We start from the raw sequence: 15,733 nt of genomic DNA, 5'->3' as shown, positions 1-15,733 counted from the left end.
GGCTCACTTGAGTAGTTAAATATTAGAGATGATTTTATGAGAGTGCAAACTACTGCTCAAATGATGCACCACAGATGCTGCAAACAGTGATGGAGATCTGACTCCATGAGCTGAATGAAAATATTATCTGGTCTTGGGAAAGACTTCATTCTTTTTGTGTGCAGAGTCTAGTAAAGTTGATTCTAAACTTATGAAATATTTTCTTCTAATACTACGCTCACATAGTAGAGCACTGCTGGGGAACTTCTGCAGAAATAATACCTTTATTGAGTCTCCAGCTCACATCCTTTTGGCCTCATTTCTGTTTTTCAGATAGCCAACAATCAGTGTCCTGTGTTCTGATAGTGTCTTCCGTATGTTTCCTTTTCCAACAAAATTCCAGATTTGAAAGGGTGCTGACAGAGAATAGCGCTGTCTATCTCAACAAGTAATCTGGTGCAATAGAAGCAGATTGGTAGATTGAAGAAGCTGGTGCTGAGGCATCTGCATGATGATGTGTGGTTCAGGGTTTACTTCAAGGAAGATTGTATTTGGTCCCCTGACTGAATATCCCCACCAGACCTGTGGTTCAGAGCTGTCTGTGACGCAAACAAATGCTGTGAACCAAACAAATGCATAGTTAAGAGGAAATAGTAAGGGGAGTTCACTGAAAAACAGCCACTGCTGCCCCAGACAAATGTATGCACAACTAGCAAGTGCCCTCTTATCTCTGCTGTGGAATTTGAGATCCATTCTGGTCTTCCATCGTGCCTTACTGAAAATGTCAAGACATTAGCAGTGTTGATAGGGCAATGTATGATTCTGCCATAGCCAAAAACAGTTTCAGCATATGAAATAACTGATTGATGGATGTGACTGTTCGAAAGTTTCTACTTTCTTATTTAGTCTGGTTAATTAAGAAAAAAAATCCATTTGTATGTATATACTTTGTCCTGCTTTTTGCAGTAACTCAGATTGAGATGTATGCTTTCTGGTATCGGCATTCACCTTTTTACATTCTTACACAATTCCTCGTCCTATGGAATACCCTTGATTTCAAAGTGATGGTCCTCAATTTCCTTACAATAAAAATCTTCAGCTTCTCAATTTGTTGACCATTCTCTCTTTCATTTTTTCCATTTATGACTGTGCTGCAGTACTACTCTACAGTTTAGGACAGTGTCTGACCCGCTGTGAACCTAGTGATCAATCTTCCTCAAAATTCACCTCTAGCAAACTTCTTTTAGCTCTGCAACTTACTCTGCTTCTTTCTTCACTGTACACTTTGATAAACCTATATAAGCTAGGTAATAAACCAGAGATGTGTACTGTGTTCCAAAGTCATTTTGATGCTCTCATGTTTTCATGTAAACCTAGGCATTCTGGGTTTTTTTTTTTTTTTGTGATATGTGGTATATTCTAAGCCCTCTGGAGGGATGTGCAAGAACATTCTACCAACACTGTGCCATACACATTTATGACTTCATTCAAACTTAGCAAGTATCTGGTCATACTAAGGTTGCCTGTATCTTAGTTATTTAAATTTGATCTTCATCTTAAGTAGATTCAGTTACCTTTTGTTTTCTGCCAAGAAAACTCAGTTACTTTCAAATACAAACAAATATTATTAACAGGAAAATGTAAAATGTTGTGGTTTCATTTTAGCTCTGTAATTCTAGCTTTTAAGAGTAGATGAGAATTAACTTTCCTTGAAGAGACATTTTCAAGTGTTGAATGAGCATTGATTTTTAACTTATAATCCAGCAATGAATAGTGTGCTTCACATACAGCGCAACTTAGGATCATTATACTTGTAAAGCTAAGTCTATGTTTAACTTAATTACACTGTGGAAAGTGTTGATGTAGAAAAGATTTGAGGCAGAAAATCTATAAAAGATTTTATTTTAATTCTGCAGGTCTTTTGAACATGATGAGTGAGCCACTGGATATTAGTTATCATTAGTTAGTAGCTAGTAGACTTGTGGAACAGGGCTACATAAACCAGAGGCAAATGACTAATGTGCTAGCAAGATGTTATCCAAAAACATCCTTTTCTCCTGCTAGAAAATTTCAGAGAAACTTTCAGAGCTTAAATATGCAGTGTCACCAAAAAGTCTGTATTTGGGGAGTGTTAAATGGTTATATAATTACAGAATAATATATGTAATATAATAATTGTAGATGTTTTTCTTTTCATACTTAATGTTGTACGATGTGATTTAATTCATGGAGGGTACCTACCAGACTGACTTAGTTTAGTGCATTTCTGTTTTGGGGAGCAGATAGTTCTAGTGCACCTAGTTCCATACTTTAACATTCACTACAATTTCAGTACTACTTTGAAGTAATTATGTGTAGTGTTGCTGAGTTTCAAGTCTTGCATCTATATGAAGTTTCTTCGTTTTACAAGCTAAATGTTTTGTAGCTGCTCCCCGCTTTACAGCTGATTGTGAATATTTTCTTTGTGTGTAGCAAGCAGTAATAGTTTGGAAGTGAATCTAGTCTTTATACTTGAGTGATGCTATTATCTTTGCATTAGGTGCTTCTAGACTGACCATTTGTACAAGCATAACCACTAGATGAACCAGCGGCCCAGGAACGGCTGGTTGATGAAAGAATGTGTTGCCCTGTTCTTCTGTGCTGGCCCAGGCAAGAAGTGCAAGCCTAGCACAGACAGGTTATCTCCTGTTCAAAAGTGGACCTCTTGCTCTGACTTTCTGTAACTGCTGTCTTCCAAACTGAACTGTGCTTGACTAGCAAATGTCTAGAAGGTCATAAGATGCTGGTTCCGCTAACTTGTTTCTCTCTGTTTACTGCAGGGAGCAATGCATTTCAACCAAGCTGAACAAGGAAGAACTGGCGCAAATATTTCCTTTTGTTTAAGGAGGATAACCTCTAGGGAATAGCCAAAAATTGCGCTTAGGGTTTTTTTTCCTGGAGTAGGACTCCTTGGCCTAAGAATGACACAGCTGAAGGGGAGATAGAATAGAAATTTGTAAGTCATGTGTGTTGCAGAAAAGTCAAATGAGAGAATAGAATGTGTTATTTAGGGTAGTAGGAGAGCTTGAGGTTATCCAGTGAAAGTCAGTAGCAAGTGTAAAAGGAGACTTCTTTCACATGTTGTCTAATCAGATTGTTGGTTTGTTGCAGTAGTGAGAAAGAATATGAATGGATAACAAGGAGAAAGATAAATTTATGGGAGACAGGTCTTTTTTGTGTCTGGCCCATTGTATCTAATGACCACTACCTCTATCTCTGGAAGTCCCTACCCTGCTGATTGCTGAAGGCTTGTACGGGAATGCTTGCGAGGAATGGTTGTTTTGTACTTGTTGTTTTCTTGTGCTTTTTGATAAGTGTTTGCTGATGGCTCTGATATCTCAAAGGAGGAGGAGAAATGAGAGGGTGGGAACTGATGTTGGAAACAGCAGGACTGAAGCCAGTAGACGCAGTCTTCAGTATATTCAAACCAGCACTTGAGCCCTGCGTTGTTATTTTCGTCACTTATCAAAATGAACCACCAATATAACCCACAATATTCCTTCCCTTTGCACTCTTAGCCTTCTTCCCTTCTTGCATCCCCTGCAAAAAATAATCAGCGGCTGTATAACAGCATGGTTGTATATGTGCGTTAGATGGCAGCAGTTTAACTGTGTCCTTTTAAATGTAGAATGTGAAGCCTGTTGTTTTTAGAAGGAAGTTAAAAGTGGTTTTAAGAGCTGTACCTGCTTTATGTGCAAAAACTCATCTTTGTAAATGTTCTGTGTGGATTTTCTGCTTGTATCCCTTAAAGAGAACATGAGCTAGACAGAGGAGAGGTAGTCAGCTTTTCGCTAGTGTTGAGGAATGCACTAAGTATAGAAGAATGAGATGCACTTTCCAGCTTTGCTAGTAGTGCATAATAATGATAGAAAATGGTATCATAGGTACAGTGGCCTTTTTTTTTTTTTTTTTTTTTTTTTACTTTTTCAAGTTTGTTCTTTTAATCCAGTATGGATTAAGTTAGACTACAAGACTAAGGCAGTCTGATAGACTTAAGGCATTTGTTGATATATGTTCCCTTTCATCTTGGGCAGTACCTCTAGGCCTGTTCTTAAACTGGTTGCCTAAAATTACTTCTCAAAAGCCACAATTAGCTCAAAACACTCTTTTAAATAAAAGCCTAATAAGTATATTTAAAACCCTTATCAGTTGTTTAGGTGCCCTCCACCCCACTTATCCCTTCTGTTAACAAAATACTGGATTCTGAGACTGGAGTGTTAGTGATAAGAAGTTAGTATGAAGTCATTTTTGGGATCAATATGACTATTCCACACTTTCTGCCCTGATTTTTTCTGTAAGATTCTTTTCTGTGAGTAAAATAAAAATAGGCTCTGCAGGCCATTTGGTCATACAGAGTAATTTTGTAGACTGAGATCCTGTGATGAAAGAGTAAGCTTATACTTTAATACCTACAAATTTAACTAGAGTATTGACGTTCTACCAAGCTAAGTATATGGGGTTCACACGTCTCAGTGTCTGTGTCAGATAGACTGACTATTCAAAGGGGCACAGGCTAAAATTCACTTTAAAAGTGAAAACTTTGGTTTGGGGTACAAAATACTGTCAAAAGCAGCGAAATCTTGTGCAAAATCCTAATTCCTCGGATTTGCTGTTAAGGACATTACAAGCAAGGTGGTGAACACACTTATAAATAATTTTTTTCCTTTTTCTTTTTTTTGAGACATTCATATGCTAGTTCCAGTCTCTCCAGGTGGTAAGAGCATTCTTTCTGTTGATATAGCCCTCTTTTTTTCAACAGGTATGACAATTCAGCGATCAGAATTACATTCTTGATCAAACTCCTACCATTAACCAACCAATCAGACAATGCCAGCTTTGTGACTCAAACCAGTAAGATTTCTTCCTGCGCCTTCCCATCTTCCTCCTCACTTACAGTCCGGATAACAAGCATCAAAAAGGGATGCCTAATTTTTCAGGTGCCCAGTAATAGAGAGAGGAGAAAAAAAAAAAAAAAAAAAAAAGGAAAGAACATACAGAGAGGGGGACCTCCTGTTGTATTTATGCAAGTTCGCCATCAGTTATGCCCTCCTATTTAAATAGAACAAGATCCACAGGTTTATCTTGAGAGTGAGCAGGTCTTTCCTCTGTTGTCAAATCAGTGTGATTGACTACACTCTGCCCTGAACAAATACTTAATTCACAGTCTTTTTGTTTGTTTGTTTTTCCCCCTGCTCCTAAAGTTGCTTTTCCCACTCTGTGCTTGGCTTGTTGAAATCCAGCAGCTCTGTTCATCGGTGTGATTCTGTAATTCAACCAATCTCATTTAAGCAGGTCTTTCAGCCCTGCCTTCTGTTTTGTGGATGCCTTTTTGCTAGTTCTATCCATCTTTTTCACTGTGAAGGGGTTTTAGTGAAAAATCTGACAGTGTTAGAAGCCATCACTGATCATTGCTGGCATTGTTTATGTCTAGCTCTTCAGTTTTGGCTAATGAAGCTTTTCTCTCTGCTTACAGGCCAAGGAGTGTGGTCAGATGCAGAACAAATGGCTCATGATAAACATTCAGAACGTGCAAGATTTTGCATGTCAGTGTCTCAACCGCGATGTGTGGAGCAATGAGGCTGTGAAGAACATAATCCGGGAACATTTCATTTTTTGGCAGGTGGGAAATGTAATGGGGCCATACTAGTAACTTGATGTCCTGGTAGATGGGTTGATGAAAACAGAATTCTTGGAATAAAATGGCTGTGTTGGTGTTCTTGTAGAGAGCTTCCGAAGTGGTGGCCCTTGTAGTTCAAGGATATGCATTTTGATGCTTAAACAACCTTTCATTTGTGGGTTCAAAATATTATCGCTTGACCTCTAATACATGAACTGTTAGAGATTTATACTGTGCTTGTAGGAGTTATGGAAAACTGAATGTACCACTTGTAGGTTCTACTGTAAAACAGAGAGAAACTTTGTAGATTTTCAAGATATAGTTTGTGTTCCCTCTGCCCCTGCCCAGTAACTTACTTCCAATGTGATACTCTGTAGGTATACCATGACAGTGAGGAAGGACAGAGGTACATACAGTTTTATAAATTGGCAGACTTCCCTTATGTCTCCATCCTGGACCCCAGAACAGGTAAGATAAGTTACAGTTATCTGCAGTTTATATATCCTGTAAGAAGGACTGGCAGTTACAGGCTAGAATACTGTCTTTGGCAGTGTGTGTTAGACAGCAACTGAAGCATCTCAGTTACCTTGTTCATTCTGTGAGAGACCACGGTGTTGCTGAAGAAGTGAAACAATATCCTTTGGAAGAACTAAAGGAATGAAACTCCTAAGGTTTGCTCAAGTTATGTGTGTGTTTGATTATGGGACTTTGTTTAGCTTACCAAATATTTTGTTTAGGAAATGAAATGAGTACCGCCTAGTGGTAAAACTGTGAATTGAAATTTATTGATGCTTCCCTTGGAACACTGACATGGCTGTAAGTGTAAAAGCTCTTAAAAGCTACTTGAAATCATGTAATGAATGAGCTAATATTAAAACCAAATGAATACAAGTCTGCTTCCTGTCCCTGGCACAATAGCTTTGTGAGGCTCAGAGATAACTCATTAAATTGTATCTTAATTTTGAAATGCCAGTTTGGCTTTTGGTTTTGTCTTTTTTTTTTTTTTTTTAAACTGAACAATCAAACTTCTTCGTTCACCTCCAGGTCTTTGGAAATCATAACTTTTTTTTTCTGTATCCCAACAGCCTTGTCTCTTTTATCATCATGTAATCTACTATATTAGCAATCTAGTCTCCTGCTTCTCAGCACTGAAATGATCACGTTCTTTGATGCAAAACCCCCAGAAACTAAACTAGTTCTTTGAAACTGAAGTTAGGGTATTCTTCTTAACTCTTTACATTATGGAAACAAATGCTGTCTACTAAGATGTAGAATCAAAGCAGGGCAGACGAAAATGTAGAAATTCTTCTTCATAAATTTAATTGCTTTATGTTTGTTTATTTTTTAATTGTGATGTGTAATTTACCATTCTGCACACACATTCCCATGAATATAGAAAAATGATGATAACTGTATTAAAGCAGGTCTGTCTTTGTGGCTCTACATGAGTGAAACCTTTTCAAGGCAGTGAAGGGAGGAAATGTAATTATCAGGAGGTGGCCTGTATGAAGCTGAAGTTCCACAAATGTGGACTCTTGCACAGTGTGTACACAGCAGTGAATTTGTTTGTTTGTTCGACAGCTAAGCTGCAATCTTTGGAGGGCTGTTGCTGAAGTTATGTTCCATGATGCCTTATGTTCCCTAGGCCAGAAACTAGTGGAGTGGCACCAGCTAGATGTAACTTCTTTCTTGGACCAAGTGACTGGGTTCCTGAGTGAGCATGGACAACTGGATGGGCATTCTACTAGCCCTCCCCAAAAATGTTCTCGTTCTGTAAGTATGAGGACTGGAGAAACTTGAAGGAAAGTCTAGCGTGCCTATTTGCAGTTGTACTGATTTCCCATTTGCTGGTATAAACAGACATAATGAATTAGAGCAAGAGTATACAAAAACAAAAAGATGATGCATCAGAGAACACTTTCTCCCTTGATGATTATTTTTGTTGTAAAAATTGTGCTCAGTATTTGTTTTGAATTTAGCAGTCACAGAATTGTGCCTATGTAGAATGAAAGAATACTACTGAAAAATATCACTCCATGTGACACTGCAAGGACAAATCCTTAAGCACTGGTTGCATGACTGGGCTTCCATGCCACTTATTCCTGAAAGCTTTAATAGCTTCCCTTTGGAACACTTTGATATGGATATGTGTCTAAAAGCATTCTTCTTACACCTTTGTGTTATGCCTGCGTTCAACAGGAGAGTCTCATTGATGCCAGTGAGGACAGCCAGTTGGAAGCTGCTATCAGAGCCTCATTACAGGAGACGCATTTTGATTCCTCACAGGCCAAGCAGGAAAGTCGGTCAGATGAGGAGTCTGAATCGGAGCTTTTTTCTGGAAGTGAAGAGTTTATTTCTGTTTGCGGATCTGAGGAGGAGGAGGAATCGGAGAATCCTGCCAAGTTGAGGAAGTCTCCACACAAGGACTTGGGGTATAAAAAAGAGGAGAGTCGGAGGCCTCAGCCTGAGCCCCCTGCAAGGACAGAGCCTGGAACAACACCAAATCACAGAGTACTGCCCTGCATTGATGCAGGGATATTGGAGGAGTCAACTGACAAGCCTGAAAGTACATTACAGGGCCTAGATGTGAATGGTAAGTTGTCACAGTTTTTTATAGTGACTTGCAAGTGTTTTGCTCTTTTTCTGAAAGTCTTCATAGACTGACAATTGTGGTTTCAGTCCTGGTTTTGAAGAACTAAATCTTGTCTTCTGTCTTCCTCTTTCCTTGAAGCTAAACATTTGGATGGGTCACTCTGCCTACAGCAGCACTTGGATGTGATGCAAACTGCACAGTCATGTTAGTCCCTGAGCTCAAGTTTCTTAGTTTAAGACCTTGTCTGAGAGAAATGTCCATTGGTGTAATACAGGTGCCTATGATGTGGCTTCTGCCGGTGTCATAGAGTGAAACAGAGTAACATCAGTTCTACCTCATGCTCCATTAGTTTGGCTGCCTTGAGGGTCTGGACTGAGTTTTAACAGTGCAAAATTGTGTTAATATTAACAAGTGCTAGGAGTCTCTGTTCCTCCCAGCAGTCTGAGTCAGGATGTAGCTGAGTAAGGTGGTCTCAAAGGCAAAGGGTAGCACCATGTGCTTTTTTCTGGGAACGCTGACATATGTCAGTCACTACAGAATCACAGAATCATTTAGGTTGGAAGGGACCTCTGGAGATCATCTAGTCCAACCTCCCTGCTCCAGCAGGGTCACCTAGAGCATATTTCCCAGGATCTCATCCGGACGGGTTTTGAATATCTCCAGGGAGGGAGACTCCACTACCTCTCTAGGCAACCTGTTCCAATGCTCAGTCACCCTCACAGTCAAGAAGTTTTTTCTCAGGTTCAGATGGAACTTCCTGTGTTTCAGTTTGTGCCCGTTGCCTCTTGTCCTCTTGCTGGGCACCACGGAGAAGAGGCTGGCCTCATCCTCTTGACACTCCCCCTTCAGATACTTGTACACGTTGATGAGATCGCCTCTCAATCTTCTCTTCTCCAGGCTGAACAGGCCCAGCTCTTGCAGTCTTTCTTCAGAGGAGAGGTGCTCCAGCCCTCTAATCATCTTTAATCATCTACTGCTAACTCTTTCAAAAGTCCTGAGTTTGCATATATTTGAATCACATGCAGTAGAAGTATCACTTCATAGACTGAAATCTTGTGCACAGAAAAACTTTGTATTTGTTTCCAATCGCTAACTCTACCGTCCTATGCAGTTAAGTGTACTACCTAAAATCTACAGAAGAGCTCAGTTCAGCTGCCTTGTTGTTTGTTAACTTGTTGTAACTTCCTTTATGCTAGGACCAAAGGCACAGCTGATGCTACGTTATCCAGATGGAAAGAGGGAACAAATTTCACTACCCGAACAAGCTAAACTTCTGGTAAGTGGAGTTAATTGGAATCCTTGTTTGAGTACAGGAGAGCTGAAACTAGAGAATTTCTTGTCCTGTGCTGGCACTATTAAAATTGTATCCAGTGAAAGTGGTATATCCAGGGAGTGCTTGCACTCGTTCTGTTGGTTTTTTTTTGTGTTCTTGCTCTCTTCTGATCAACAGACTCTGCTGGTTCTTGTATGTTTCCATTACTAGTTGGGTTGCGTGAGTATTCCGGTGACTTCCTTAGTCCCCAAACAGCTAGTTTCCTTTCTAAAATAACTTGAAATACCTTTTGCATTAATCATCAAATACCTTAAAATACTCTGAGTTCACTTGTTTGTTTGTCTCTAAAGGAAGAAGTTAAGTCATTGTCCATGGTCAGACAATGGTGAAATCAAAAGGCAAAACTTCTGGTTCTTGTTCTCCATGTCTTTCACCATACTTCCACACTCCCTCCTGGACATGGATGACAGGGTAAACTTCAGAGAAAGTTCTCCCAAAACCAAATTGTTACAGCATCATTTAATCACTCTGTTCCAAGTGTCCTTCTGAGTGATTGCTCAGGCTTGTTTATGTTGGAGAGGTTCACATTGATGGTGTTTCCATTAAAAGTCCACAGGAGTACACCTGGAAGCTTTACAGTGTTTAAAGAGACCACTGTAGTCCTGTTAGCTGTAAGTTTTCACGAGACGGTGGCCAGTAAAGTTCAGCTTTGTACTGAAGTCTTAGGTGAAACAAAAAACAACAACAACAAAAAAAAAACAAAAGCGTGCCTCTTCGGAAGGACCTTGCAGAGATGTAGAAGGAACTTAAGTGAAAATGTTTGGTTACGTCTCTTAAAGAAAATGAGACTGTAATCCATTCTGCCACGCTCAAGAGAGATACTTTGTCTCAAGCTCGTGTTCCCATTCTTACTCTTTTGCATGAAAGATTTTTTTAGAAATGTTGCTGCTGTTGCACTGTCAGCTCCTTTAAAACCAAGCATAAGTCCATAGCATATAGGCTGCATGAAGTGCCGGATGCAGGGTCCCAAGGCTGGAGTGCAAGTGCTGAAATGAAGACTGAGGGACACTAAGAGCAATACTCCATCATTGTGGGAACCAGTTTTACTTTGTCAGACTTTCATTTTTGCTTTGTCTTAGCAGTCATTTGTATATAATCTTTTCAAGTGTGCTTTTAGATCTTGCCTGTTTTTTGAAAGGTCTGTTAAAGTTCCAAAGCAAACACAACTGTAGTTGTATTATTAAACATATATATAACTTTTGAAATGTTTTAAGTTATGGTTGCATATGTAACCAACTTGTTTGTCCACAAGTCCATGGTCCGTGATTACAGAATGAATTTATTTGAAATATAACACTGATATATTTCTGATAATCCTGGACTTGTCTCCTTTTATGGACTGTGGTAGTTCACTGTTTAATGGAGTTAATCTCAGTATATGAATTCTTTTTTTTGTCCACTATATAGTTAGTTCTCTTAGAATTTAGGTAGGACAAGATTTGTAGGTGCAGATAGGTTTTCCTTGTAGAGTTGAACAGGCAGCTTTTGTGCTCTCATATCTAAAAGATGTGGTGAGCCTCATCTGCTTTTTATTTATTTATTTATTTATTTTTAAGCCATTTCAGACGGATCAAGATTGAGTCTCATACGTTTCTTCATAGGCATCATATCTCTGCTGATTTTTTCAGCCCTTAGTCGCTTCCATTTTAAAGCTGTCCAGAACTATAGCAAGAAATTGTCTAAGGAGACAGTTGCACATTGGAAGTTTTAACTTATGATAATAAGTTGTTCTCCCATCAGTACTGAATGTTTTTGAAAACAAGCTTTCTATCATTACACTCTTACTGATCAAGAATGGCTTTTTTACACGCTATTATCTCCAGGATATGCTTATGATTCAAATATTACTTGTCACCCTTTTCTACCCTGGCAAGAAACTAGAGTGATGAGAGAAAAAAGGCAAAAAATCCAACCCCTCGCATCTCTGTTTGGTTCCACTTAAGAGTTGGAATTATACCTATGTCTTCCTTTCTGAATCCTCTTAGCTTGTAAAGCAAAACTGCTTTTTCATAAAGTCATTGCTATTGGTACATAATAAATAGTTGATTTCACTCTGTTTAGCGGCTCAGGCCTGCAGCTGATTGGCTACCTGAGTAAACTATTTACCAAATGTTAAAAAGTGTGTAGGAAGGGTTGGCCTTAAAATTGAACAGAGATGTGGGCAGTGAACTTTACTGATTTGTTTTTTTTTTTTAAATACAGTGGTCTGTAAGGAATTGCAGTTACCCTTGTAGCTTGAAAAAAGAAGCGAAATCTGCTTACTTACATTAATTGCCAGACATAGGCTTTGGCAATCTGCAAAACCTGGTGGAGAGCTGTCCAAGTTAAAGAGGTAGTTGGGGTGACAGTCTCCTCATCCCAAAGGTTTTTGTGTACATTCTGATGAATTTGGAAGAAGTCTCTGTGCAGTTACCTTGCTATCTGTTCTGCAGTCATCGAATCATAGAGAATTCCAAGTTGGAAAGGATCCCCAGAGATCTTCTGATCCAACCTTCTGTTGAAAGCATGGCCATAGATGAGGTTATCCAGGGCCCTGTCAAGCTGAGTATAGAATACTTCCAACAAGTGACGTTCCACCACTTCTCAGGGCAACCTATTCCAACATTAAATTGCTTTCACAGTGAATAATTTTTTTTCTTATGTCTAGGCTTTGCTGTGGTATCAGCAGTCAGGTAACTCTATGAAGCACCCTCAGATGTAACTTGTCAGGTTCCATAGGCTTATGTATATATCCAGTTTATACAGATAGCCCCTAACTCAATGCTCTTCTACTGATGGCTTGCCATTGCTTTTTGGCATGGAGATTTTGACTGTGAAGACTAAGATGAAGATGGCATCAAGTGGTACATCAACCTCTTATGTCATTTGTGATGTAACTTGCCAGGTCCACTCAGCAGCGGACCTGCATCTTCCTTGTACTTTCACTTGCTGCGAACATACCTGTAGAAGCCTTTCTTGTTACTCCTGACATCTCTTCCCAATTTGAGCTCCAGCTGAGTTTTTGCCTTCCTAACTGCATGTCCAAGCAGTATTTCTGTATTAATATATTTGGGAGTCTGTCCCCTTCTCCATTTCTCATGCTTCGTTTTTGCGTTTGAGCTCTCTTAATAACTTACTGTCTAAACAAACTGTTATGCCTGCTCCTTTTTCCACTCTGGGAGATGAACTGCTTTTGTACTTTGAGAAGGCTGTTTCTGAATATCTCCCAGCACTCCTGGACTCCTTTACCCACCAAGGAAGACTGCCGTGGGAGGCCTCCTAGCAATTCCCTGAGCAAGTTGAAATCTGTTGTTCTGAAGTCCAGAGTCTTTATTCTGCTACTTGTCTGTAGCATGAAGTCACATCTCTGAACAAGTCTTCCTTATTCGTAAGCAGTAGATTGAGAAAAGCACTGCTCCTAGTTGGCACATCCAGTGACTGCATTAGGAAATTGTCCTCGGCACACTCCAGAAACCTCCTAGATTGCTTGTGCTCTGCTGTGTTGCTTTCCCAGCAAATATCAGCATAGTTTAAGTTCCCTGTGAGAATCAGGACCTGCAGAGCGAAAGCTTCTCTGAATTGTCTGAAGAAGGTTTGTTTGCCTCTGCTTCCTGATGTCAATAGTAGACAGCTACCACAAGTTTTCCCTTGATGTGATCCCTCTGATTTTGACCCAAAGGCACTCAACAGGCCTCTTTTCTCATGTTGAAAGCTAAACTCCATGCACTCAAAATGTGGTTGTGTGTTTTTTTTTTTTTTTTTTTAATATGAAGCACAACCCCTCCTCCTCTTCTACCCGCTCTGTCTTTCCCGAACACCTTTTAGCTGTCTGTTGCAGTCATGCAAACTATCCCATCAAGTTTCTGTAAACCCAGTGATATCGTTACCTCTGCCACTGCACGAGGAGTTCTTTTTCTTTGTGTTTCTTTCCCAGACGGCAAGTGTTGAGGTACAGGCACTGGAGATGATCCATCATCTGCCCCTTCTCTTGGAGGGAAGTGTGAGAGCCTCCCCTGTTTTCCTATGCCACGTATGCTCATGCCTGCTTCAGGAAGTTGGCTGGTCTGTTGGCAAAAATGTCTTTACCGCTTTTTGATAAGTGGATCCCAGTAGCCCACAGTCTTTGAAGCCAAAACCCTACCAGCAGCAGCAGCAGCCACGCAGCCAGGCGTGGATCTGTGTGATATGCCTGCTTCTGCCTGTACCCTTCCATTTGACTATCAGAATCAAGGAGAAGACAGCCTGAGCACCTGTTGCCTTCACTTTAGCCCCAGTGCTCTGTACTCCTGGTTGACCTTTTCTAGGTCACAGGAGTAGGGGATAACGTTCCATGGGCTTGATGAATCTTGGAAGTCTGTTCTTGATATTCTGGATCTTGGTTCCAGGCAAGCAGCAAAATTCCTGTGGCTTAGTGGCAGTTTGCCAGTTTGGTGCCTTAGTCCTCTGCAGAAGGACACCCCTCCTCCAATGAATACTTACCAGTTCTTCTTGCTGCTGGTCTTGATCTGTTGAGCAGGAGCTGTTGGCTCAGTTATCTCTTCCAGTGAAACTTATTTGTCCTCTCCGTTTATTGCCAGGACTTTATACCTGTTCTTCATCTGATTTTTCTCCAGATGAGGGGAGAGCTGCTGTCCTGTTGCCACAAGTCATGAGCCTCCAGGGTGTCTTCTCCTGCAAGCTGCTGTCCTCCCTCTGAGTCATGCTTTTGGTCATCCTATTCTGTCTGCACCACAAAGCCTCAGCTCTTGCCCTTGCAGTACTGCTGCTAGCAATCTACCAATTTCCTGCCCACTTTTCCTGATGCAGCAGGACTTACTGACCTCGTCTCCTTCACCTGATGGCTCAGGGATTCAATCAGGGTCTGTCCCCCATGGTGAGGTTCCCATCCTTCTCAGCTTCAGGGAGGAGCACCACACAGTCACTGCACCCCATCACATGAACCAAACCCATCTCCCCTCAGGAGCTCCATCTGTGCTTATGCCCCTGAAATATTAGGGCACAGTGCTGTGGGCTGCTACAGGAGACCACATCCTGTGTCCTGTCACCACCATATGGCTTCCAGCTTTCTCGCCAGAACACAAACACCAATAGTGAACAGCAGCCCTTGCAGTCTCCTGAGCCTCTTGCATGTGAGCTGCCTATGCTAGCTGTTAAGTCCTTGTTTGCAGCCACTTTTTCCAGCCCTCTGGGTCACTGTGGTCCCGCAGTGCCAGCTGAATAGCAAGTGGAAGCTGGGTGAATAATTTGTAGAAGTTTAATAGTGCTAATTTACCTCCTTACGCTTAATTCACTAGCACAGATTACCTACCAAAATTTTGTGAACAAGATTGCTCGGATGCCCTAATTTATTTCTTCATGCTTTCTGTTTTATTACATACTAACTTTCTTTTCTCTCTTTAAAAAGCGATAACTTTTCCTTCTGCTTCAGTCTGGCTGTGTTGCTGTATCCCATATATTGTTCTTTAGCCAGTCTCCATCTCTCAGTCCCTTTCTATTCCTACTTTATTGCAGATCCTTTACCCTCTCATCTACTGTGGTTCCTGATGAACTTGGGAAATCTGTGTCAAAGACGGGCATTAGCTGTTCCTGATGTATCTGCATGTTTGATCATGAGGCTGATATCTCTTCATCCTAATCCCCTCTGTATCCTACCTTTGATTGCTATTTTAAGCAGAGAAATCAATGAACTGAAAAGAGCTCTAAAATAAAAAAGAAAAAGCACTTCATGCTCCTTGAAGGCAAGAAAAAAGAAACTATTAGTAAAAACACTACATTTGGTTTTGCCAAAGTTACCTAACAAAGAAAAACACTTCTTTAGTGACTTTTAGGTTTAATGTAGGGGGAATATCTTTTAAACAAATGAGGGAGCTTCTATTTTGGGCACTTCTGGAAACCTATTTTACTGTGACTTGAATGTGTAATGTGAAATTCAGCTTGCTTAAATTAATGTACTGTTATGTATACTGTCCTTCTGCTTAAAGAATTAGTTAGGTAAGGGAATCACTTGATAATTAGCTTCTCTGATTATTCATGCCATGTGAGGGCCAAATTAGATAGTTAATAAAGGATCTGTATTATATACAAAATTTCAAGATTTTCTTTGTCTGTGATTGCAGACTTCTTTTTTTTTTTTTTTTTAAAGGAAACAGGGATGGCACTCTGACTTTTGAATTAAATAGCACCTCTTTACCTT

General features: G+C 40.2%; 1 protein-coding gene across 4 annotated transcripts in view; it reads left to right on the top strand.

Moving 5' to 3' along the window:
• UBXN7 (UBX domain protein 7) overlaps positions 1 to 15,733 on the top strand; it is a 34,976-nt gene that overhangs the window by 12,543 nt on the left and 6,700 nt on the right. For 2 of the 4 annotated variants that reach the window (XM_068954935.1, XM_068954938.1), the window contains exons 6-10: positions 5,492 to 5,638; positions 6,013 to 6,103; positions 7,281 to 7,408; positions 7,835 to 8,228; positions 9,425 to 9,504. In XM_068954935.1, coding sequence (XP_068811036.1) covers positions 5,492 to 5,638; positions 6,013 to 6,103; positions 7,281 to 7,408; positions 7,835 to 8,228; positions 9,425 to 9,504 — 840 coding nt within the window. Of the gene's footprint in view, positions 1 to 5,491; positions 5,639 to 6,012; positions 6,104 to 7,280; positions 7,409 to 7,834; positions 8,229 to 9,424; positions 9,505 to 9,851; positions 15,732 to 15,733 lie in introns of those variants that run through there. The other 2 variants (XM_068954937.1, XM_068954936.1) reach the window with 2 other exon arrangements.

This window comes from Struthio camelus, chromosome 9 (genome assembly GCF_040807025.1).
Source record: "Struthio camelus isolate bStrCam1 chromosome 9, bStrCam1.hap1, whole genome shotgun sequence".
NCBI classification, from domain to species: Eukaryota; Metazoa; Chordata; class Aves; order Struthioniformes; family Struthionidae; genus Struthio; species Struthio camelus.
The sequence above is the reverse complement of the archived record's forward strand: the minus strand, read 5'-3'. Positions and strand labels throughout refer to the sequence as shown.